Raw genomic sequence first — 25945 nt, 5'->3', positions numbered from 1 at the left:
AGCCGCGAGAGGCGCCGCGGGGCCCTGTGGGAAGGGCCCGGCCATTGGCCGCCGCCCGTGGAGCGCAGCGCGGATTGGCTTCCGCTGGCGCGCCCGGGGCTGGCGCGGCCGCTGATTGGCCTGGCGGCAGCGCGATGTCACCGCCCCGCGCGATGCGGTCACGCAGCCGCCGCCGCGCCCTCGCCCGGCGGTTTGAATGTGAAGCGCAGCCGGAGCGCTCGGAGCCGCCGCCGCCGCGGGGAGCCGCCAGGTAAGGCCGGCACGCGCTGCCCCGCACGGCGATGGGGCAAGGGCGGCCCCGTGCACCGGCGGCCACGCGGCCGCCCGCGCGAAAACTCCGCCCGCGCTCGGCGCTGGGCCCGCGGCGCGGCCACAGGCGCAGCGCACCACGCTGGGCCCTTCCGCCCGCCTCTCGCGGTTCGCGATTGGGCTGAGGCCGCTGGGCCTGCACAGCCCGCGCCCCTCATTGGCTGCGGCCGCTGCCAGTCTGGGCTGTCCTCGGGGCGGGGGGGGGGAACCGAGTTGGTCTGAGGGGTCTGGGGCCGCTCGGGATCTCGCCCGGCCCCGGGGCCTCTCTGCAGGGGCCGCCGCACGAGGCAGCGCGAGTGGGGCAGGCGCGGTCCGGCGCCGGGACGGATGGAGCGGCCCCGGCCCGTCCGCGGGTGAGCGGCCTGGCGGGAGCGTGGGAGGGCGGGGCTGGCCCCCGCTGGAGAGTCGCGGGCCGCTCCGGCACGGCCTTAGCCCGCGGTTCGCGGGGAGCGGCGGGAGCGGGCGGCGTTGCGAGGCCGGTCTGGCTCCCGCCGCCCCTGGCCCCGCGCTTCGGGGAAGCGGGAAATGCCCCTAGGAATGCTCAGAGCAGTGCCAGGATAGTTCTTCCCATCAGATCCGGGCCCTGAACATTCTTCGGCACGTGGGAGTTGTTCAGTCAGTGCTGGGTGAGGGGATGGAGTTGTGTGAAGCTCTTCCCGGTCCGAGTCTCAGGGGCACGGCCGCGTTCTGCCCGGGTTTGGGTTTCCTCTCTGTAAGCGGTCTGCATTAATTTGACTAAAGTAGGTGATGTATTACGTACGTTTGTGGGTTTTCTGAGGCCTTTTCTGCAGGCACATGTTACGACACAACACAAAGCATCATACCACTCCAGCTAAAGTACCACCAATGTTTTTGTACTGGAAAACAAACATGAAGAACTAGAGGAAGAGAAGGAAATAAGCATATGTAGGTAACAGGTCAGAATATGTTGGTGGATGTGAATTGGTGAACAAGACTACAGACAAGTAAACCCCAAAAGCAGAGGGAAACATGGGAGGCAGGACTCTTTAGGTAGATTTTTACTTCTTGCAGAATATGTTAGGATCTGATTTGCTTATTAACATTCATTTAATTCAAGAAGATCCTGCTGCTTTTTAAATTGCATAGATGCCATAGCTGACATAAAAATTGTGTCACTAAAGCTCACTGCCTTTGCAAGCATGCTTGTATAAAACTATTTATTGCACTGATGATTAGCATGAAACAACTCCAAAGTGGGACAGGTAAATTTCAGTCAATCTTACTAAATAGAAAAAATGGAAAACCTTTGATTCCTCATAACCTTGGTACGGAGTGAACTGTGCTGGTGGTGGTATGAAGGAGGGCAGGATTGATGATGTCCAGAGGAACATCTCCATTAAAGCACATCTTACTGTTGTAGGGTTGCTGTAATTTAAATTATTCCAATGCAAGCTGTGACGTAACTGTGGTACAGATAAGAATGCATGTGGAAGGATTACTAGAGAGGAGCAATATGGACTTACTGCACAAAGTTATTTGTAAAAAGTATTGCATTTAAATTAGCTCCCATCCTAGTCTGAATTAATTTTACAGAGAGGACAAAAGTGTCTGGCTTTGCACAGTCTTTTGTATGTTTTTTAAAAAAGTATTTTATTTTGAGGTTTTTCTTTGATAAGGAGTGTTTGACTTTTTTAAAAAAACCTTGACTCTTCAACACACTTTGAATTGTTTTATTTACAATTATGTAGGGCAGGACTGTTCAGCTTTTTCAGTCAGGAGCAGTTTCTGGGGCTGACAGCAGTTCTCAAAAGCAGAATCAAATTCTTGTTGTCCTGAAAGGGGAAGAGATCCTCTTTTGGCCGTACCTGGTTCATGTCTGCTGGATGTGTGAGCCTTTTCTGGAATTTTGGGTCCATAAACCAGACACTAGCAGTTACCTGTTGCTTGAGAAGTGGAATGTTTCCTGTGCCTGGTGCGCTCTAGTTGGGACTGTGCTTGTGAGGTATTGTTGAAAAGAGCTGATGTTGCTTCTGTGGGATCTGGTTTTACATGTGTGGCTTTAGGATAGATTTTCTGATCTCTGGTTGTAACAAAACTACTTGTGGGTTTTAGGTTCTGCCAAAATGGAGCTCAGTGATGCCAATTTACAAACTTTAACTGAATATCTAAAGAAAACACTAGATCCAGATCCTGCTATAAGGCGTCCTGGTAAGTGATTCTCATGAGTGAGAACAAAAAAGTTCTGTTTCTTTTTGGCTCTTCTGTTTCTGTTTAGCAAACTTCAGTGGATATTTATGCAGTAACCTCTTTACAGAAGTTCTCAGTATCCTTTTAAAATGAAACCCTCAAAAGATTAATGAGGGATGGATATAAATACAAATAATTTTATCTGCTTTTTTTAAATTTTATTTTTCTGTATTCTTGATTTTTTTGCACTGTTATTTAAAACAGTGCTGCTGTGCACGACAAGCCAGGATTTACTTCTCTCAGGTTATGGCTTTTCCAAGGGTAAGGAGGCAGTATTTCCCCATCCTGCTGGAGATCTGAGAGCTGTTGTTGACAGCAGGAGCATTGAGGGGCTCGGGAGCAAAGAACCTGTGATACCTTTTGTCAGACATCTTCCTGTGAAGCTCTGGGGAAGTGTTTGTGCTGGGTATTTTAAACAGACACTTGAGAAATTGTAGGATTCCCATTAGAGAAAGCAGATCAGCTTTTGCTAACCCCAGTATATTCTCTTACAGCGGAAAAGTTCCTTGAATCTGTGGAAGGAAGCCAGAACTATCCGTTGCTGCTCTTAACGCTGCTGGAGAAATCACAGGAAAATGTCATCAAAGTTTGTGCATCTGTAACATTCAAGAATTATATTAAAAGGAACTGGAGAATTGTAGGTATCCTAGTGAGGAATTGTGCTAAGACTTAATCATCATTTAAGGTACAATAAGGTGTTCTTCAGTAACCCTGAGGAATGTGTGTGTCCGTGGTCTGGGAAATGCAGTCGATCATTCAGAGAACAAACACAAGGTGTAACTTACTAATAAGGGACTGAAACCCAGGCCTCTGGAGTCCCTTCTGTTAAAAACTACTAGAGCTGGGTGATAAAATGATGAACAAGTAATTTTCTCTAACATTATATACATATTTTGCAGAAGCACAATATTGAAAGCTTATTCAGCTAACTAATGTTATTTAAACTGGAATGATTATGGAGTGTCTACGAACAAGCTGGCCCATTGTATCTGTGTTGAAAACATCTCTGTCCAGCCCTGCAGCTCAAGGTGATGGTACCATTCATCAGCAGGTGCTACTGGGGCACGGAATTGTCTGGGGCAGTTTGTTTTGGTGGCCTTGCCAGTTTTACACATGGAAGTGTTTGTAGTGATTGAATACAAATGTTGCTGTTTAGTACCATCTCATCCTTTATCTTGAAGAGGTCAGGGATATTTTAAATTCAGAGCTATCAGTATTCGTGAAATTTATTTAAGGGTAGAAAGTATTGCTTTAGAGAGCTGAACTCCTTGAATGATGAGAGGTTTTGATGGGTACTGTTTATGCTTTGCCTTACTGAAAGTACTGTTCATATCTGTCTGAAAAATAGCAGATGTTTCTTTATTGCAGAGAAACTGAAACATTTTATCATTACATCTTAGCTGGTACCTATTTTCAAATTTGCATGTGATTTCTGCCCTTCTCCTCCTACTTAAATTGAGATTATAGCAGTCCTGGGTCTGGTTTTGTTCAAGAACATCAGCACATTCAGCCTGGTGTGACATATGTAGGACCTTGTTCATTTGATGCCGTGTTCTTTGTCATTTCTCCCAAATTGCATCTTCTGTAGTGTACTGTAAGTAGAAATAATGTTTTATGGAAGACGTTGTAAGTGGAAAAGGATTGCCAGTGTAATTCAGGATGGGATTTTGTTTTGAAGTAGGTAGAGATGCTGTGCAGAGAGTGCATCCCAAGGGCTGTTCTGATTGCTCTGTGGCTTCAGGCACTTTGTTTTGCCCAAAACTGAAGCTTTTGTTTCAGGAGCAGCTGTATGAACAGAAAATGCAGCTGTAAGGCTGGCTTGCCTAGATCACAGGGGTTTGTTTCACAGCCTTGAACTTGACTTGTACAAAGCATAGTGGAAGGAAAAGGGTTTTGCCTATTCAAGAACTTCAGTTTGTTGGAGCCTGGAGAGACAGATGCACAGGGCACTGCTGGAACCAGGGAAGAGTTCACTGGTTTTAATTTATTTTTGAAGTATGTACAGAATATGCATGTATGTGCTTCATTTCATGTCTTGTGAAAAAGTTTCATTTCTTTGAATAATCTCATTAACTCCATAGGAGGATTTGCTGTTGCTGAGCACTCCACCACCTCTGTCCTCATCTATCTAAATGCATAGCAGTGAGTCCTGCCTCCCTACTTGGAGCTTGCCTAGGACAGTTATTGCTGCTGTTCACATAATACAAACTTGTAAAGCTTATATTTTAAAGATGATCTTTTTTGTGGTTTTTGTTCTTGTTTATTTTTAAGGTATATATAACAATTCTGTACCTTCTGATTCAATGCAGTATGGTAGAAGAGGAAAAGCAAGTTCTCTGTGTCTTATTTTTATAACTGCTTTTTGCAGAATCATTTATGTTGGAAAGGATCTTTAATATCGAATCCAACCATCCCCCCAGCACTGCCAAGGCCACCACTAACCCACGTCCCCAAGTGCCACATCCACATGGCTTTTAAATCCCTCCAGAGATGGGGACTTCACGTCTGCTCTGGGCAGCCTGTATGATGCTTTTGGTGAAGAAATTTTCCCTAATATCCAATCTGATCCCTCCCTGCTGTAACCTGAGGCCGTTCCCTCTCCTCCTGTTCCTGGGAGCAGAGCCCGACCCTCCTCCTTTCCCCCCCGGCTGCCCCCTCCTGTCAGGGGCTTGTGCAGAGCCACAAGGTCCCCCCTGAGCCTCCTTTGCTCCAGGCTGAGCCCTTTCCCAGCTCCCTCAGCCGCTCCTGGGGCTCCAGCCCCTTCCCAGCTCCGTTCCCTTCCCTGAAAGCACTCTAGCCCCTCCAGGTCTCTCGGGTGTGAGGGCCCAGAGCTGCCCCCAGCACTGGAGGTGCCCCAGCAGTGCCAGCACAGGGGGTGGGCACTGCACTGGGGCTGTGCCCACACTGGGGCTGGCACACCCCAAGTGCCACTGGCCTCTTTCCCCCCTGGGCACACCTGTGCTCATGTTTAGCTGCTGTTGTCCAGCCCTCCCAGGTCGTTTCCCAGATTTCCAGCCCCTCTGTCCCAGCCTGGAGCATTCCATGGGGTTGTGGTGCCCCAAGAGCAGGTCCTGGCACTTGGTGGTGTTGACCCTCCCGCACTTGGCCTCACCCCAAGGATCCAGCCTGTCCAGATCCCTCCGAAGGCCTTCCTGCTTTCCAGCAGATCTGCACTCCCACCCAACTCAGTGTCATCTGTGAACCTACTGAGGGAGCCCTTGATCCTCTCATCCAGATCATTAGTAAAGATATTAATCAGTACTGGCCCCAGTACTGTGCCTTGGGGAACCCCACTAGTGGCTGGTGTTGTAGATAAGCATACCTTGAAATTTTGAAATTGCCCACTTTTGATTTAAGTTAACAGGAAGATGGTAAAAGGGATGTGAGAAGGAGGGTGGTGGTACCATCAGGTTTAAGGTATTTTAAGATTGAATGACTCTCTGGAGGTGCTTTTCTCTTTTAATTGCTGGATGATTTCAGGGTCTCTGAACTTCAGTGCTGTCATCACAGATAATGTGACTATCACTGCTGTCACTGGCTGGGACAAGCCATCTCATTATTTTATTTCTTTAGTAGCAGTTTTACAATTTTCTGTTGCTTGGCACTGCTGACTGACTGGACTTGGAACTGATTGATATTTTGAACTGGTTAGACAACTCTTAGAGTCAATGTTAGCGTTTTGATTGTGTAACCTACACCTTCATTTACAGTCTCTAGAAAGTATGGCTTGAGGCAGCTCACACAAAATCAATTTGTGGGGTTTTCAGAGGTGCTGTTTGGCGTAGTGGAAGAGGAGACTTGGTTAAATGTGGGGATTTTATTGCTGTGTGCACCCACCCTCACTTCTGCTCAGTTGATGACCTGAAAAGTTACCCTTAGGGAAGGAGAAAAAAACTTCAAAGTTTTACAGAAGGACATTATTTTTTTCAGCTTTTTTCAGATACTGCTGTTCAAATTTATTGAAGGCAGCGTCTCAAACAGGTCTGCTTCTTAGGTTCTTCAGCAATGTAATAGTTACATAACTCAGTATAAGCAGTTGGTTTCTGAAGTGCTGATCATCTCTCATTGCCTAGAGAATACTGCCCGTAACTTAATTATTGTTTTCATTTTAGGTTGAGGATGAACCAAATAAAATATGTGAATCGGACAGAATAGCCATTAAAGCCAACATAGTGCCCTTGATGCTTAGCAGCCCAGAACAAATTCAAAAGCAGGTAATATGTTATTCCTGGTGGTATCCCTGAAACTTTGGGAATATTCTAAGCATGTCTAGAGGCTGTGGTTATTGGTAGAGCTCAGTTCCCTTACCAGTGAGCTCATCCTGATCCAAATAACTTCGAGGATATTGTTACAGGTATTTCTACCTACTTGAACATTTTTTAAGACAATTACTGTATAATCTTACCGCTAAGTTCTAGCATTAGGCAGTTAAACAGCAATTCTAGAAAGTGAGACTGTGTGAACTTAAGGTGAGATTTTTGTATTTGTGTGGAAAGTAGTAGATAATTAACACAGTAATTTTTGAATCTGACAAGAATAACCAGGATTTTCTCGGATGTTTGCAGCACCTGGCACGACTGTTGTGTGCAGTTCTGTCAGGTCACAGTTCCGTTTCCTTTGCAGTTGAGTGATGCCATCAGTATCATTGGGCGGGAAGACTTCCCTCAGAAGTGGCCAGACTTGCTGACAGAAATGGTGAATCGCTTTCAGAGCGGAGATTTCCACGTAATCAATGGGGTTCTTCGCACTGCTCACTCTTTATTTAAAAGGTACTGGAAATAAGGGAGTTTGTGTATGGATTGTAAATTTTCTGTTCAGCTGGCATGTTAGACTTAATTTTGGAGATTTACAAAGCCTATAGTTGTGACTTCTACATATGCCTTTTAAGTAGTTGTCCAGTTGTATACCTTGCATGGTTTTGAATTATGTTGTTTAGTTCTTGTTTACTTGACAGTATTTGTTTCAAGGTTCAGCACAAAACAAAAATCTGTGTGAATTAATTTGGTAATAAATGTGAAGACTGTATTCTGTTTTTCATGTGTTTCTCTGTTACTTGTCAGGTACCGCCATGAATTTAAGTCAAATGAATTATGGACAGAGATCAAACTTGTTCTTGATGCCTTTGCTTTACCCTTGACAAATCTCTTTAAGGTATTTCTTGTTGAGTCATTTCTAAAAGAAGTTTAATGTTCTGAATTGCTTGTTGTGGATGCCTGTAAAATTAAAACTCAATAATTGTTCAAAACTGTTAAAGGGGTTTAAATTCAAGTCATGAAGTGAGACCTAACAAGATTGATAAGAGGATGAAAAACAACTGTGTTTTCTGGTTTTTAAAAAAATTTCATGACACTTTTCAGTATTTTTTGTTGGTATGGGTTTTGTACTTGATGATCTTGCATCTTTTTCTAGGCAACTATTGAACTTTGCAGCACACATGCAAATGATGCCAGTGCCCTGAAGGTTCTGTTTTCTTCTCTCATTCTAATTGCGAAGCTGTTCTACAGTTTAAATTTTCAGGTGAATCTCCTTGTTCTTGGGATAGTTTTGCTTTGTTCTGATGAAGCTGTTACTCTAGAATTCATTTGAGGCAGCCTTTAAGGCCATGTTTTATGGCAAAAAGAAAAATCAACAGTGCATGTGTTGGAGCACAGTACGGATGGGTTATTTAAGACATTAGCTTGGCCCTGTGTAAACACAATTTCAAGGGAGTCTGAGGTGGTGTTGCTTCAAGGAGATGTTGTATGATGCCTCTGAGTAGGAGCTGGGAAAGGCAGGAGTCCAATGCCTGAGTTTCTATTCACTGTGCCCCTTTATGAATTGTCTGTACTGACAGGAACTGGGTCATGTAGGTGAAAGTCCATTACATATAGCAGCTCTGTGGCACTGTAGGAGCAAGTAATTCTGGGAGCAGTGTGGGTAGTCTGGGTTTGGAATCAGATCTACATTTTGGACATTAATAAATGTGCTGTATGGGAAATGGTAAAAAGCTCCCTTGCTGAGGTGACATTTATTTAGTGTCTCATCATGAGCTGTGAAGTGTGATTGTGCCTGAATTCCTTGGGCTGTTCTTCCATAGGGGGCAAAAGAACAAGCTGGAGTTAAAAGAGACTTGTGCTCTCATTCTGAGAGTGAGAGCTGATAAGGCTCATTCATTATGAAAGTGTGAGCTGTGTAGCATCTAAGCAACTAATTTATTTGGAACTTGTTGTACTCCAGGGCTCTTCCAGGACAGTTTTTGTTTGGGAGGAGGAAGGGGCACTGTTTTAATTTGAAGATTGTTTTCCACAGGTTATTGTCCCTCAGTAGATTAGAAGTTGAATGCTTTATTTCCTGTGTAGGTATGTTATCTAAGCAGTGCAGTCAGAAATTAAAATGTAGATTCATACTTTTCCTTCACAGGATCTTCCTGAGTTTTTTGAAGATAACATGGAAACATGGATGACAAATTTTCATAGCCTTTTAACTTTAGATAATAAACTCTTGCAGACTGATGTAAGTACTGCATAAACCACCTGGTTTGGGGGCAGAGTGGACTGACAAGTTAGGTCTAATTCTGAACAATGCAGTGTTTTTTTTGTGGGGCAAACAAGGGGGTAGAATGACTGTAAGAAAATGGAGTTTAAGAGATGTTGCTCTGCTGTCTAAGGAATTTGAGGTTCAGTTCTTAAAGCTGTTTGACAGTTACAGGTATACCCAGCTGTGCACAGAAATCAAATTACTAATACTCATCACTGAGTTGATTCTTTCAAGAAGAGCTGCTGAATTAACCTGACCATTAGCATCACAGGGCTCAGGTTTTTCTGTACATTTCAGCTGCTTCATGCACTATGTTCTAGAAAACAGGGTATCTTAAAGAACTTGAAACAATTGACCATGGAGGGCAGGACATCTCTAAGTACTTTAGCATTTGTTGTCTTGATCTCGTTAAAGAGTCAGTAATTTCACTGGTGAAAGCTGATAGCAGGTCAGCAAAGCTCCAGTTATTTTTGTGCATATTTTCTCATTTTGAGGGCTGATGTCTTCCAGATATAGCACAATAGTTTGCCACTTGATGGAGCCAAAACAACTCTGTAAATTTCTTGACAACACATAGGGAGGCATATTAAGTATATCTTGTGCTCTAGTTACTTTGCTGCTAAAAGAAGCTTTTCTGCTCTTTTGTCTTGTATCTGTGGGCTGCTGCCAGCATAAGCACTCCTGCAGCTGAACTGGGACAGGCAGTAAAGCTGAAAGGTGGGGATGGAGGGGAGAGGGGCAGACAGAACTGGGGTGGTGTTTGATTGAGTTGTTTTTTTTAAATTCCAGCTCAATTTCCCAGTTCACATTGTGGTTCCACAAACATCTGTGCTGATGTGGGGAAGGGGAGGGAACTTCTACAGCTACTCAGTTTAAAGAATCATGATATAGTGGCTTCTAAGCATGTTTTTCAATGCCTCGTGTTATCTTTTTCATATTACATATGTAAATTAATTCTGGGTGAACCATTGTGTCTGTTTTCAAGTGCATAGTACCTTGTTTTGAAATGCAGGTATGATTTCTAACTTGAAGAGCAGTTTGGGTACAGATCAGCAAAATACAGCAGATCTAGGGACATGAGGGGGATTTCTTTCACCTATTTAGAACATGATAAAATGGTGATGTAAATATTTCACTTAAATACGTTGATACTTTTAATGTTTAAATAGTGTTGAAGTTTGGATCTTAAGTTCTTAGTTTTGTTTTATGTGAGGATGAAGAGGAAGCTGGATTGCTGGAGCTCTTGAAATCACAAATTTGTGATAATGCTGCTTTATATGCTCAAAAATATGATGAAGAATTCCAGCCCTACCTGCCACGTTTTGTAACAGCAATCTGGAATCTGTTAGTCACAACAGGCCAGGAAGTGAAGTATGACTTGGTGAGTTGCTAAAATCTGATCTTGTCAAGTTTAATAATAAATTATAAATTGATCAGTCATGCTAAAGCTTTGTGTTCTGTTTGTGGTGCTGTAGCTGGTCAGTAACGCAATCCAGTTTCTGGCCTCAGTTTGCGAGAGACCACATTACAAGCATCTGTTTGAAGACCAGAATACATTGACAAGCATCTGTGAAAAAGTTATTGTTCCCAATATGGAATTTAGAGGTAACTTTTTGAGACTTTAATTTTAAAAACCACAACAAAAATCTAACTAATTATCATGATGTGTTGCTTCGCAGGACTAAGAATTGAGTGTGACTCTCTTGTGTACCTTAGTGCTAGATTCAAACCCAAGTTTCTGCAGCAGATTGCTGTCCTGTGGGCTTTGTAGAATTGTATGAATATACCTAATTTTTTGTGTTGAAATCCCACTGGAGGAAGTCTAGGTTATATGCCACCAATAAATTTCCACACTTAAAGTGAGTATCCGAATAATTCAGGGAGCCTGAATAGGCAGGAATGTCAGGCCTACCAAATTGTAGGGTTTAGTTCTCCAACTTTTGATGGACTCATATTGATCCTATATTTAAAATGCAGTGAAAATATATTGCAGTGACAAGGAGCTTGTCTCTCTTAAGTCTATGACTCTGAAAGCCTCTTCAAATACACCTGGCACTGAATATGTGTTAGAGGTTTTTCTTTGAATTAATGTATCAGCCCATGGGTATGAAAGACTAATTTGTGCGACAAAAGCTAAACAGACTAGTCTGGCTGGATATTTCTGATTAATTACTATTAAAGTTATAGAAAAGTCCTTGGAAAATATAGCAACTTGATAATGATACACCCTTTTACCATAAAAACCAGAGACTTCAATATTTAAACTTCTATGTATTTTATATTTTCAGCGGCTGATGAAGAAGCATTTGAAGATAATTCTGAAGAATATATAAGAAGGGATTTGGAAGGATCTGGTAATCCACAGATTTATACTAAGAATACTTGGTCTTTAAATATAGCTCTAAAGTGCTGAAGCAATTTACTGAAGCTTTTATAACTTCATTTTGAAATTGAGAAGATTTCCACGCACCACCCCCAGCTGGATTTTATCCAGTCTATGATCAAGTCTACTGTCACGATAGGCTCGTCACAGTGTCTTTCTGGTTTGAGCAATGTTTATAGGTCTTTCTCCTTAATTGGATTGGTATGTCTTCTGCACTGCCCACATTCAGCAAATTTCAGCAAATACAGCCTGTAAGTCAGTGCTGAGTGGTAGCCAGCTGTGTATTTAGTTCCAGTGTGTGGAGTTCTAAATAACAGGGAGAGACTGTGATGTTTAAACTGAAATTCTGCCTGGGGTTGCATACAAACTCTGCTCAGGCCAGCTGTACAGCAGCCAGCCTGGGATGTGGCATGTGTTCAGAGCAGTGACTGCCCTGGGACATGGCTGTGCCGGCCCAGCTGCTTGGGGTGCTGAGGGAGGCTGTGCTCTGCAGCCAGGCCAGAGCCCGAGTGAGCCAAACCTAGGTCTGCGTGACAGTTCTGGGCCCCCAGCAGTTCACTGACAGACACTTTTGAAGTAATGGCATTTCATAATAGATTTAAGCAATTACTGAATACTTGCAGTGGAGGACAAAATTGGAGGAAAAATTTTTGAACTTTTTTCAAGAAAACATTTTATCATTCTTATCCAAGATTGGCTGCATTTTAGGTATTTGTGAAGTTTTTTGCAGCAATGTCCTTTCAGGAGTGGTGGGCCAGCAGCTGGCTTGTGCTCCACCCTGCTGCATTCTTATGGGGGAGAGAGTGGGAGGGGTGAAAGTGAGAAGTCTCATGGATAAAGAGTTTAATTGAATGAAAGAGTAAGGAAAGAGGAAAGAAGTTAATGACTCACTACTGCCCACAGGCAGACTTTTGCCCGGCCTGTCCCTGGGCAATGGTTGCCTCCCCCCAAACCCCCTCCCCTCAGTTTTTATTGCTGAGCATGTCATACGGCATGGAATATCCCGTTGGTCAGTTTGGATCAGCTGCCCAGTTTGCCCCATCCCAACTCCTTGCCTGCCCCAAACTACTTGCTGGGAAGGCAAAGCAGGAGGAAGGGGGAGCCCTGACACTGACAGCGCTCTTCAGCAGCAGCCAAACCCGGGGTCACTGGTACAAAACGGCACCATATGGGCCGCTAGGGAGAAAATGAACTCCCTCCCAGCCAGACCCAGTATGTTTGGGTGCATAATGTTAAGCCAGTACCAGCCCCCCTGCATGTCTGCTGCCACTGCTCAGGGGCAGGTGTCCCTTGTCCTTGGTGTACAAGTAGTCCAGTTGTGACAGTAAATAAAAGGCTTACGTGTGTTCTTACACATCAGTGTGGAGGATTGCAGTAATTAGCATGGGGTTTGGCTGTAACTTGAGGAACTGTTACTGTTTTGATTATTATGTTTATCAATATGAAAAGCTGTATGCTTTCTCATATCCAAAGAATCTTTGGTTCTCGTGCAGATATTGACACCAGGCGCAGAGCAGCTTGTGATCTAGTCAGAGGCTTGTGCAAGTTTTTTGAAGGACCTGTGACAGGAATTTTTTCTGGATATGTTAATTCTATGCTGCAAGAATATGCAAAGAATCCATCTGTTAACTGGAAGCACAAAGATGCAGCTATTTACCTTGTAACGTCTTTGGCATCGAAAGCTCAAACCCAGAAGGTACTTCTGTGTTCTGTTCATTGTAATCCGTCTGCATTCGGATATTAGAGCGCGGGCGAGGCCTGCCGTGCGTTTTAAGCTGCTTCAGAATGGGAGTAACTGTGTGTGCAGTAGTTCATGTTGATGAGATTAAAAGCTGTCCTTTATATAATCCTATCACAGTTGGTGGTATCTGACCTTCAGGTAAATAGGGCACAGTGTGGCCATTTGGCCAGCCTGACTGGCACGTGGGATCCAGCCAGACAAAGAAACAAAACCTGCTCCAGTCTGGAACCTCTAAGCTCTAAGTGGTCCTGAGGCACTCTGGAAGCCATGGAAGGCAAATAGAGCTTTAGAGAAGATGATCAGACGTGTTAAACAGACTAAAAGGAATTTAAATGACTCTTGGAGTTCTTGTCGTGATATTTCCCAGTGTTTCCTGCTACTCGAGTGTTTGATTTGTAAATTACATGTGAATGCTAATGATGGCTGGAAATGGATCTCATTACTTGTTGGGGAGAAAGCAGTTAATAGGCTGGAGACACTGAAAAACCACAGCTGGGCTAATCTGTATTTGGAAACAGGAGCATTGTATCAAATGTCCTATGGAAAAAGTTTAGATATACTTTAGATATTTTAAATGCTGTTACGGTTCAAATCTCAGTTTCTTCACAAGAGTGATTTGAGGCAAACATAGTAAAACACGTACAGCATTTTATGCAATTTTGCTAAAGGTTCTCAGTCTTCTGAAGCCTGGTGTATACTGCTGCCCAGCAGTTGTTAGTGATGTGTAATGGGAACCAGTCTGGTAGCATTTGTGAAACTGCAAAGTTTGTGTCTTTTTCTGTGCTATTTAATGGCAAATACGGACTAACTTAGAACACTTCATTGAAAAATCTCCGTCTAAAAATCCTGGTTTAAAAAGAGGCTGCATTTTTTTAAGAGAAAACTAAGAGTATTTAAAATGAGTGAGAAAACTAGCAGTTTATATGTCGACATATAAAAATAAGAGTTGTTTTTTGCTTCTTCCAGCATGGAATAACACAGGCCAATGAACTCGTTAATCTGACAGAATTCTTTGTGAATCACATTCAACCTGACTTAAAGTCTGCTACTGGTAAGTTAATGTTAATTTTGATACGGTATTTTTGTTATATATCATAACCTAGTCAGTGACCGTTGTTTCTGAAGTCTGAAGCACTCCTTTGTCAGCATAGTCTCTGAGACAGGGACTGTTAACACCTGGCACACAGTAATTCATTTTTGTTTGGCCAGCAGTGAAGGAGCTATTACAGCAAGGTGGATTGCCACCTTGCCACCTGCTCTCTGCAGGATCACGGCATGTACACACATGGTTGCTATCAGCTACATGCTTAAACTTGTTGAATCCAAGTAATTTGATTTCTGTATTTGAGATGTTATGATAAACTTCTATGCTCTACAAAACCCTAAGAAAGTTAAAATACTGAGGCCACGTGACCTGCATCAGCCCTTACCGATGAGGTTGTGGATGTCTAGATTTAAGCCACATAGTTATTTTATACTTCAACAATTATCTTACTATATTTGAAGCATAGTGGGTTGTCTCGAAATCTGTAATTGGAGGCTGCTAAAATTGAAGCCAGAAGATGAGATTTCATCTGAGCTGGACCATACTCTTAACGGTACTGGGGTGTGATTTGTACGTAAAACTGATACTCTTAACAGTGCCCCTACCAAAGTGCAGGAACTAAGAAATATAGAAAAACATTGCCAGTATTATTTCTTATGGGGGAAGATCGTTACTTAGTGTCAAGTGACACCTGTATATATAGTACATGTTCAGTAATCACATTTGTATGAGAAGCATCAATGAAGTTTGCATATTTTTCTATTTCAGTGAATGAATTCCCTGTGCTAAAAGCAGATGGTATCAAATATATCATGATTTTTAGAAACCAAGTAAGTTTTTCTTTTATGGTAAAAACATATTGTAGGTTGTTACTTTATACTTGCCAAGCCTAATTTATCGCACTTGGCCATATGCTAACTCAACAGGTGTTTGATAGTCATATATAACACTTCATGCTGAATTTTTAGTTCAGAAAGTAAATGATATTGTTATAAATATCCAATTAACATGTAGTCTATATGCTGTCCATATGCTGTGGGAACACTGAATATGTTAGCTGCTTAATTCTGTGGCACACTCAGACATTTTCAAGTCAGTGTTAGTCCAAATATGCTTGATTGCTCGTATCATTGCAGTAGTTGTTACAGAGTACAGCAGTTTTGTCCTTTACCTTTTCTGATTTGTGAGATGGGATAAGAAAATATGTTGAATATTACTCTTAAATTTCAGATTACCTTTAGTCATTTCTTATGACATATACATGATATTGGTTTTTTAAACCTTGATATTTTTAATTACCTGCTAAGACAAAGTAAAATGGAAAGGGAAATATACATTAGGATTATCTGCACTTACTGCTAATCAAATGTACCATTGGTGTTGAGGGGAAGTATATGAGCGATGACAGAAATAGGTACTTCCTGGTTGTTCAAGGTGTGATGTAGCAACAGGAGGAACCTCCCAAGGTTTCTCCCTCTGCCAAGCTCTGTGTGTTGCTCATGAGCTTGGTTGTGCTCTAGTGTTGGAACCATCTGTATTTTTTAACATATATATGAGTTGTTGCTCTGTTTTTGTAGGTACCAAAAGAACAACTGCTGGTGTCTATTCCCCTCTTAATCAATCATCTCCAAGCAGAAAGTATCGTGGTCCATACCTATGCAGCTCATGCTCTTGAAAGACTCTTTACCATGAGAGGGACAAATAATGCCACCCTGTAAGTTTTCAAGCAGAAATAAATTGATTGCTACATAGATTTTGTGCATTAAGGATAAGAAATACCTGTAGGGGATCCTTCATGTCGTGTATTATGGTATTGTGTAAGGCTTGAAGTTTGTGACTCTCTTTCATCATTAAAGAGCTGTGTTTCACTTAACAGCATTACAGCTGCAGAAATGGCACCATTTGTAGAAGTGCTGTTAACAAACCTTTTCAAAGCTCTGACGCTTCCTGGCTCATCTGAAAATGAATACATTATGAAAGGTAAATGCCTAATGAGTCCTGCAATATAAGAATATCTTGGTTAACTTGAGGCTTACAGTTACAGGTTCCTGACATTTTTATTTGCAAAACCTATTTTATGCAAATGTGCTGAAGAGCCTGCCATTACTCATCCGACTGTATCAAGTCATCTGTGCTGAACTTACGGTAGCAAAGAGAGATACTAAACGTAATGGTACTGTGGGAAATCTTTTCTCAACTGGTAGTCTTGTAGTCAGGGCAGCTACCTGGACAGTGTCAGGGGAAGATCTGAGCAATCTGGTCATGGAGAGGAGATGTGGTCATGGCTAAGAGGATGCTGAGATCTGAGACTTGCCTAGGACAAGTAGGGGTCTTTGTAAACTTACTTAATATTCCGTGTTCCATCTGTAGAATGGGAATAATGAGACTTTGTTTTATGCTTTGTCATGATTATAGATTGAATGTTCTTGCAGCAGATGCTCTTTTTACTGTACCTAATTCCTTGGGATCCTATTTTAACAGTAAAAGGTAAAAGATTTAGGCATACATTGGGTGGCAGAAGTTTATTTTGTCTTCAGAAGATAACATTTTCCATTTATTTGCAGCCATCATGAGGAGTTTTTCTCTGCTACAGGAGTCCATAATTCCATACATCCCTTCTGTCATCACACAGCTCACACAGAAACTGCTGGCTGTCAGTAAGGTAAAGAAACAGAGCAAAAGAGTCACCTTTTACCTTTTGGAGCGGTCTTGCGGAGGAGTTAGATATACCTTGTTGGTGGTGTTCTGTTAGAATACTCTAAATAGTTAGTATTTTCTGACTCAACTAAGTGGAAACAGCATTCCAGTAAGGTACTGCCTTCCTTTCAGAACATACTTTCAGATCATTCTCCCTCCTTTCATCTGAAATTTAGAAGCAGCATATGAACTCTTTCTGTAACGCTAGTTTGTTGTAGTATAAATGCTTGCTTGTGCAGAGGCTACCAATACAATAATCTGGTTTCATCACAACTTCTGTATTCTTTGCCCATGAAACGTCTGAAGCTGATAATAAATATTGGCACTGAAATGTGGGATTGAATTAAATAAATGACCCTTCTGCTTTTGGTGGGTAAAGTACTCTTAGTTTTTTGTTTAGACTGGCCAAATTCTTAACCATTGATATCAGGGAATGCCTTAGAATACCTTCATCAACTACCTGAAAAACTGCTTCTCTGTACAGTTAAAACTCAGCTGCAGCATATAAGAAGTGTTCAATAGACAATTGACTGGACACTTAGAGGATTGAAAAATAATCTTTTTCTGGTTTTTGTTCTGTGATATTTTTACTGTTTGCTAGTTTACATAGAGCTTTTGAAAAACACTTGTAGTCACAGAAATATTTGTGAAAAACCCCTCTCCTTTATGCCTTAGAGGTCTTTATGTTTGCTTTTATCTATGGAATTGATTTCATAAGCATATGAAGAAATAAGTTACAAGTATCCTTAGTCCCAAATGCTATTTTGGTCTTCAGTCGAAAAATAAATCACTTGTCTGCAAGTTTGGGTTGATTTGTCTCTTTGTAACTTGTTTTTAGAATCCCAGCAAACCTCACTTTAACCATTACATGTTTGAGTCAATCTGCTTGTCGATAAGGATAACGTGCAAGGCAAACCCAGAGGCAGTGGGGAGCTTTGAGGAGGCTTTGTTCCTGGTGTTCACAGAGATCCTGCAGAATGATGTGCAAGGTAATGACAGTCAGTGAGTGCCTGTGCTCTCTCCACTGGCGTTGGCTGCTAGGATTTACCTTATGGCAGGATTTTTTGTACCAGAGGAAATTCAAGGGGAGAAACAGATTTTCACAGTCTGAAAGTGTTTAGATTGTTCCATAGGGTATGTAAACAGCATTCACTTATTTTTAAATTGCATTTCTAAAATATCTAGCAATCACTATTCCAAAGCCTCTTATTATTATTCTTAATTCTATTGCCTTGTTTCTAGTAGTTAATATTTTGTGTTCTGAAACATTAATGGGTAGAGGAAATAGAAAGTTTATATATGCAATGCTTGCTAATTTTTGGAATAATTACATTTTGGAAGAGGTTTCTCCATAGTTTTATTTATTGACATCTTGGTGATAATATCATAAAATTGTGGGTTCAATCCACAGATACGTGATTTCTGGGAACTGACAGTGACCATGTTGTCTGACTTTGTAAATGTCATTGTTTCTCTTCCAGAGTTCATTCCTTATGTGTTTCAAGTGATGTCCCTACTGCTAGAAATGCATAAAAATGAAATCCCATCATCCTATATGGCATTGTTTCCTCATCTACTACAGCCAGTTCTCTGGGAAAGGACAGGAAACATTCCCCCTCTGGTCCGACTCCTGCAGGCTTACTTAGAGCGGGGCGCCAGTACCATCGCCAGCGCTGCTGCCGACAAAATCGTGAGTTGCTGGGGCTGAGTCACAGTGTTTGCCTTGAGACACGGTGATCTGAGGTTACAAATCATGAGGAACTTCAGCAAATAGCTGGATTTGTGCAGAATTTGGTGCTTACGTAGAAAGACTTACATTCTGAATGTAGCTTTTTGGGTGCTTTTCCACTATGTGGATAAATGAATCCTAGGCTATCATGCTTTTGTCAACTGAGATGAAAAATTCCTGTTCTTAGCTCCTGCAAGTAGGTAAGTTTCCACAGTTTTCCTGTCTTGTTTGCCTCATGTTAAACATGTGGATAATGAGACCTCTCAGGTTCTGTTCAAAACGGTCTTGAGAAGAGTGAGTGAGAAGAAGCCAGTGTGTCTTCTTTGATCTGAACTGCAAAAACTGAATCCTGGCTTAGGTTATGAAGGCTTTTGCCTTGCTGTATGCCTTAGATGGTAATGGGAAATTTTCTGGTAGGTCACATATGAAGAATTGTTGTCTAGGGTTTTATATTTGCTTTTCTTGCAGCCTGGATTGTTAGGTGTGTTCCAGAAGTTGATTGCCTCTAAAGCTAATGATCATCAAGGGTTCTATCTTCTAAACAGTATCATCGAGCATATGCCTCCGTGAGTATGAGCTGAATTTAAAGCTAACTTCTGTAGACTTTAATTATGAAGTGTGTAAACATACCAAATGTTAATTTTTAACAGCTGAAAGATCACATTTTTCAGTCAAATGGATTTTAACTTTTCTATACATATTTTCTGTGAAGTAGCATCAGTAAAATCCTAGTGTGAATTTAATAACTATTCTTTTAAATTTCCAGTGAATCAGTTGACCAGTACAGGAAACAGATCTTCATTCTGCTATTCCAAAGACTTCAAAATTCCAAAACAACAAAATTTATCAAAAGTAAGTTCCTTGCTCTTTGAAAAGCTCTGGTGACAGCAGTAGTTCAGAGTGTGCAGCTGCACAGAACAAATGTCCTGTCACGCCCTGTGGATACGTGGATGGAGGGATAGTGGTGACTCCAAGAACTTGCTCCAAATTATTTCTCATCAAGAGGGGTGTATGGGGCAGTCACCATAGCAGGTGACACTTACGTCATGAAAATTGAGGGAATGTAATTAAAATAATGGACAAAGTTTGCATATTTCTCTTCCTTTCCTAGTGTGTGTGATGTCATTATCTGAAAATGTCTCCATTTAATCTCCAGCCAGTTGCAGCAAACTTTCCCTCTCATGCAGCACAGCAATGCTGGCCACACGTCCTGGAGTTACCTGTAGTTGTGCGTTAGTACTGTGAAATACTCCATACTTTTGTGTCATTTTTGCCTTAGTATGACTAAATTTATTGATAAGGTTTTATATTAAACTGGTGCAGCTGTGACAGATTATTGAAATACATATTCTGGTTATTCCTGCTGTCACAAGAAGATTGTCATACTGATTAAATTACTTGAATGATACTATCACTACACAAATTACGCAGTGTGTATTACTTAATCCTATAAAATCTGGTCAGTGCCACCTGATAGGAACAAGAATGATAGAGTTGCTTATAATGGTGTTCCACAAACAAAGTTGAAGTGGTGCTTTTAATACACAGCACCTGTGCAAAAGGCTCATGGCTCACCTCAACGTCTGTGTTGCGTGAAGTTTTCTGCTAAAAGTATTGAAGAGTTTTTTTGGTTCTTGATCTGAAAAAAATTGCAAATGGCTTTTCTAATGCCTTTTTATAACTGCTATCACGGGAAAAAGGAATTACTTTTGTCTTGTACCACCTTGGTTTTGTGTTGTGCTGCGGGAAAAGATCAGTTTTTAGGAAAAATTCAAGGCAGCAAGTTCATGTACTTCACTTAAACTGAAAATGTATTAAGACTGTCATTTCTATCCCCTTGAAAAACTTGTTAGAATGTGTTTTGCTGCTGACTCTAAAGCTACTCTTTTGTTTCCACATAGGGTTTTACTTTGACTTTTTTCTTGTTACAGGTTTCCTTGTCTTCATTAATTTGTATTGTGTAAGATACGGGGCATTAGCTCTGCAAGAAATATTTGACAGCATACAGCCAAAGTTAGTATGTTTTGTTTGTTTGTGTTATATTTAATACTGCTGTGGTTTTTTTATCTTTTGAAGTAAGAAAGAGTTGTCTCTTTAGCTTAACTGTCAGACTACATTTATCACTAATTTGACTGGCCAAATGTTTCTCCTAATGTGGTTCATTTATTTGTCTAGCAAGTCATCTTTTTCTGAATTTCTGACTACAGTTCCTCACTGATAGTTCAAGTTACTAATCTAAGAAGATTATAAAAGGGGAAGATTGATGTTTTCAGTTGTTATCCTTTGTGAAAAGTTTGTATGTGCAAATGTGTGCTGCAGCAGGGCAGCATCTTAACAAATTACCTGGTTGTCTCTTATTTCCCCGTGATTCTGGTTTTCATTTGTCACCATAAGGCTGATAAGGCTTTCTAATACTTTTTCTCTCAATGTCACAATAGGATGTTTGGAATGGTGTTGGAGAAAATTATAATTCCTGAAATCCAGAAAGTGTCTGGACAAGTTGAGAAGAAAATCTGTGCTGTTGGCATTACAAAAATATTGACAGAATGTCCTCCCATGATGGACACTGAGTACACCAAGCTGTGGTAAGTACCACACTTCTTAAGGTTGTGCTAGTGAGGCTGTTTGAGTTACTGAAAATGTGAGCTCTCACCAAAATACATCCTTGAAGGAAACTCCATTGTGATCTCTTCAGGTCCACAAGGCTTTTTAGGCATTTCATACTGCTTCTGTTTTGCAACAAATGAAACTGTATTTTCAAACCAGATGACTGAATTGGTTTGAGATGTTTTTGATGGAGATGGCAAGGATTTGGCTAGCTGGAACTCCATCTAGGGAAATACACTACTTTCCTCCAGCTTGTATTATTTCTGAAAAGCTAGGCCCAGTTTTGACTTAAAACTGTTCTGGTCAAGAGACCTGAGCTTATTCATAACGTGACAAAGAAACTGTAATATCTTGGCTTGAGAGTGGAATTTTGGGGAAAGCTACCTGGGAAGTTTGATTGTCAACCAGTCCACCAGTCTAGGCTGCTAGGTAATTTGAGTTGGATGACAATAACTGGATCCCAGGCTAGATCCCCGAACTAGAACTTTTTTTTAATGTACTCAGAGAAAAGTTATGATCCAGAAAATCATTGCTCTTTTTAGGTATGTTTCATGACAATTTGACCTGATAAAAAGTAAATACATTGCTCATGCTGTTGATAGGAATACCCACATTATACCTGTAAAATATACAGACCCACAATTCTCCTGGTCCAGCTTACCTTGGGCATTTACAATTTCAGTAGCCAAGCAAGTACCTACAAAGGCTAAATTATAAAGGGTTCCAAATAATTTGAGCATCCTTGTAAAATACACCCTGTCCTAACATATTTTAAGCACTCCAATTTTGCCCTCCCCTCTTTGCTCCCAGGATTCCTTTGCTGCAGGCCCTCATTGGCCTCTTTGAGTTGCCTGAGGATGACACGATCCCTGATGAAGAACACTTCATTGACATAGAAGATACTCCAGGCTATCAGACTGCATTCTCCCAACTAGCCTTTGCTGGAAAGAAAGAACACGATCCTGTAGGTCAAATGGTGAACAATCCTAGAATCCATCTGGCACAGTCTCTCCACAAACTGTCTACAGCATGCCCAGGCAGGGTAGGTGACTTGTACACTTACATGCTGATGCTGCATTCTGCAGAGCAGAAATGCCTTTGTGTGAATGGGTCTCTCTGCTAATGTTTTATAATCAGCAAAATGAAGTAGGTCATAACTAGAATGCAAGATCTTGCTGTGTTTTATTCCTTGTTGGAATATAGCTTTTGTAAGGTTTTTCCTCAGGAGCCTTAGAAAGGCCTTATTTTCACAGCACTTAATTTTGTAATAAGCTTAAATATGCCATTTTAAAAAAGAAAATTTACACACTTGATGGTCTATGACTAATACATGTCTTGAGTTCAATTGATTGCAAGTACGTGGGGAATTCAGGCAGCTTATATAAAATTAGACAAGGTGAGTGTACAGTTAATTTTTTTAGTGCATAGCATCTTTGTTTTGTCCGAGATTTTGGTAAGTAAAGATTGCCTGAGAGATCAGCTACTTTCCCCATGGATAACTGGTGCTCTGTGTCTGACTTCGTGTGATTGATTGCAGGCGACAGAAGTGGGTTCATGTTTCACTCACTGACACCTCTGCTCCGCCCTGTGCTTTCAGGTTCTGTCTATGCTGAGCACCAGCCTGAACGCAGAAGCATTGCAGTATCTCCAGGGATACCTCCAAGCTGCAAGTGTGAGTCTGCTCTGAACTGCAGATAACTCCACAAGCAAGATCAAAAGCTGGTTTGTTATGCAGAAGGTTGACACTTGACTTTTTTATAGCAGAGCTCAGACAAAATGAAAAAGCTGCTTGAAATTGTATTGCAGATTCCATCGTGTAAAAGATAAGTGTGGCTTTAAGCTGAAACTGAAGAATTTGATGGTTTGTGTACTCATAGATAAAGGTGGCTAACTTCCATTCCCAGTTTAATTTCAAAGGGAATAGTCATAGCGGTTTGTTATGGCATTTATTTGAAATCTGCATCTGCAGTGTTTGGATAATACTTGGAAATGTGTGGAGAGCACTGGCTGTAGAAACTCACTTCAGTCACTAAAATTCCTTTTCATTTTAATGTTGTCCTTTGTATTTCTTTTGTCTTTCCTTAAACTTTATCTAAATTGTGAATAAATAAGAAGTACTTGTTTAAAATGCCTGTCACCGTGCACTTACTGTTGTAGAAGAATGTAGTTTTAAAAAAAGATGTTTTACACTTAGGATAGAATATAAAATAGTGGGACTGTGAGGGATTTTCTTTAATAGTATAAGTACATTGTAAGATCATACAGAGCAGATCTAGAACTTTGGGAGAAGACCAGAGCTATTGTCACTCTTGATACTCACCAGCAGGCACATCTCTTCTGGAACAGGTCATGTCAGTACCATGCAGTGAGGGCAAATGGTCTTCCCTGGGAGCGGGGATCAGGCTTCAGGTGGGGTTTTCCTGTTGTATTAAAAATGAAGCAATGATCTTGGAGTTGGGTTTAACTTGGATGTTCTCCCTGTCTCCTCAAAAATGTACTGATTAGGTTCGGTGGCCCTGAGTTCAAAGTGCATCAGTTGAACTCTGGTTGTGGCTGTTGAAGTGAGCAGGTAAATGCCTGAGCTTTGCATGCTCTCAGGGGGCCTGGGCACCAAGCTCCCAGACTGTGGGCTTTCAGAGCACTGGTTCTGCAGGGGTAGGAATAAATCGAGTTACAAGGCCTGGAAAAGTCCTGAATGAAAGTGAGGTCCCAGACTTACGTGATATTAAGCAGTGTCATACATGACAGAGTTGTTTCAGTTATTTGTCCACAGACACTGTGCAGGTGACTCAAATTAGGACTGGTGTTTTGTATTTGCATTAGTTAATGCCTGTTGGAGCTGGGCCTTGTGTCAAGAAAGCTGCTGAATTAACTGAGGGATGAACAGGGCAGAATCAACTGTCTTTCAGGCTTCCTGGTACCTGTGGCTGCTGTGTGAGAGTGCATTCTGGCCATAAGTCTTCATATATAAAGAAATTAGTTGCCTGTTAGACAATGGATTTAAGTAACTAAGTGCCTGAAAAAAGTATTAAAGGAGTCAGCACCAACAGGTTTTCCTGTGCCTGGTCTGTCATGGAGTGTCAGGTCCCCTTTGTTCATAGGGAAGAGGTGGAAGCAGTTCTTGGAGTGAAGCCCTGCAGTGCTGATCCTGAGGAGCATCTGCCTTAGTGCTGCTGGGAGCCTGTGCTGTGTTCCAGGTGTCTGGAGTGCCTGGCAGCAGGAGTGCCACAGCCAGGCCGGAGCACAGGGACACCTGTGGCATCTGCAAGAAGCTGAAACAGCCTGGAATATCAGTGTTAGTGGAGCAGTGGTCATTCAAAACCTGCGGGACAAAGGGATACTCAGAGCTCTGCTCTGCAGCTTTGTCCTTTTCCATGGATAATACGGAGGACAGTTCTAGAGAACTTGCAGACTTTTTCCTGTCAGCCTCAAGGAACCAAACTGGACTTGGTACTGGTGGCCTTGTCCCTGGAATGTGATGTGCTGCTTTGCGTGTCCTTGAGCTGCTGTCCTGCACACGCTGGGAGGGGCTCTGCGGCACTCAGTGGCATTCGGGGCTCACCTTAGATCACCTCATTTGTGCACTTGTAAGCAAGCAAGACTTCTTAGAAACTACAAGGTTGCTGAGATATGTAAGGGAACAGATTTTTCTTGTCTTACTGGTACCAGCATGGATGGAACTGGACAGGATTCACAGCAAAAAGCCAGAACCTTTTTGAGAGGCAGCCAAAGAAAAATCAGCTCTGAATGGAAAATTACCAGTGAATCTTGATGTTCACTGTCTTGCACTCCTTGCAACATGGGACTTGGTTGTCTGACAGACATTCCATGTAAGTGCCTAAGTGACTTCAGATCAACAAATACCATATTTGTACTTCAGTCAGAACTGGGTAACTCAGACTGTGTCAACATGGCTGTGGCACAATCGGTGACGTGTTCCTCAGTCCCAACACATTCTGCAGGTTTCGTGAGGTGAGGAGAGTTTGTGCAGAGCACTTACCCTTCGGGGCAGTGAGCTGCTCGGTGCAGCGCAGACTTCTGCCATCAGCGGTGCCCTCCCTGCATGGAGGAGGGACCTTTCTGCCTCTCCTGACACCTCCTGTTCTCAGGATTCAGAAGGCAAAGTTCCACCTACATTTATCCATTAATTTTGTGGAAGCTGATGAAGCAATGCTCTAACAGTTTTTTTGCAAGATTGTCAAACCTCTCTAGGCCATCCTTGTTGGACATTTGGGCAAACACCAGTTTTTTTGGAGAGCTCAGGCTGGGAACACCTAGTATCAGTGGACCTTGGGAGGCTTTGGGAGCATCAAATTCTGTGTTAAGACAGTGAATGCCTGCCCGTCACTGAGATCTTCTGAAAGCAAGAAGCCAATTCTTACTTGCAGCTGATAATGGTAGAAGATAATTCAAATTCAAGTGGAAAAATATGACTTGATTCTCTGGGAGTGTGAAGTGGCCAATAGGATGCCTGTTTTGGGATCTTTTGACGTCATGGAACTCTAATCTGCTGTCCTTTCTTAGAGCCTACTGACTGATTTGTGATTGCCAGCTTGTAAATAATGTCCTGAGGCTTTTGTAGCAGAAAAAATATCTTATTGCTGGTTTAAAAAACCCCAAAACCAAATCCCCCTCAAGACCAGTGTGTTTTCTTGTTTTCTTGGGCTGTGAAGGGGCTACAATACTCCCAGCATTGCTGCACATTGGCAG

At 41.9% G+C, this 25945-nt stretch overlaps 1 protein-coding gene across 1 annotated transcript; it reads left to right on the top strand.

Annotated features, from left to right (window-relative positions):
• Positions 1 to 144: 144 nt before the first annotated feature.
• On the top strand, positions 145 to 23286 carry CSE1L (chromosome segregation 1 like). Its single transcript, XM_082292903.1, has 25 exons — positions 145 to 250; positions 2383 to 2478; positions 3012 to 3154; positions 6630 to 6731; positions 7141 to 7286; positions 7578 to 7668; positions 7927 to 8034; positions 8917 to 9009; positions 10247 to 10414; positions 10509 to 10638; positions 11322 to 11387; positions 12910 to 13112; positions 14124 to 14208; positions 14971 to 15032; positions 15780 to 15916; positions 16079 to 16182; positions 16767 to 16864; positions 17738 to 17888; positions 18381 to 18589; positions 19097 to 19194; positions 19395 to 19480; positions 20560 to 20641; positions 21067 to 21213; positions 22046 to 22277; positions 22833 to 23286. Exons 2-25 carry the CDS (start codon positions 2394 to 2396, stop codon positions 22920 to 22922), a joined length of 2916 nt encoding a protein of 971 aa, XP_082149029.1. The 5' UTR covers positions 145 to 250; positions 2383 to 2393; the 3' UTR covers positions 22923 to 23286.
• Positions 23287 to 25945: the final 2659 nt, after the last annotated feature.

The sequence above is a fragment of the Coloeus monedula genome (genome assembly GCF_965178545.1).
Source record: "Coloeus monedula genome assembly, chromosome: 17".
NCBI lineage: Eukaryota > Metazoa > Chordata > Aves > Passeriformes > Corvidae > Coloeus > Coloeus monedula.
This window is presented reverse-complemented; position numbering and strand designations above follow the sequence as displayed.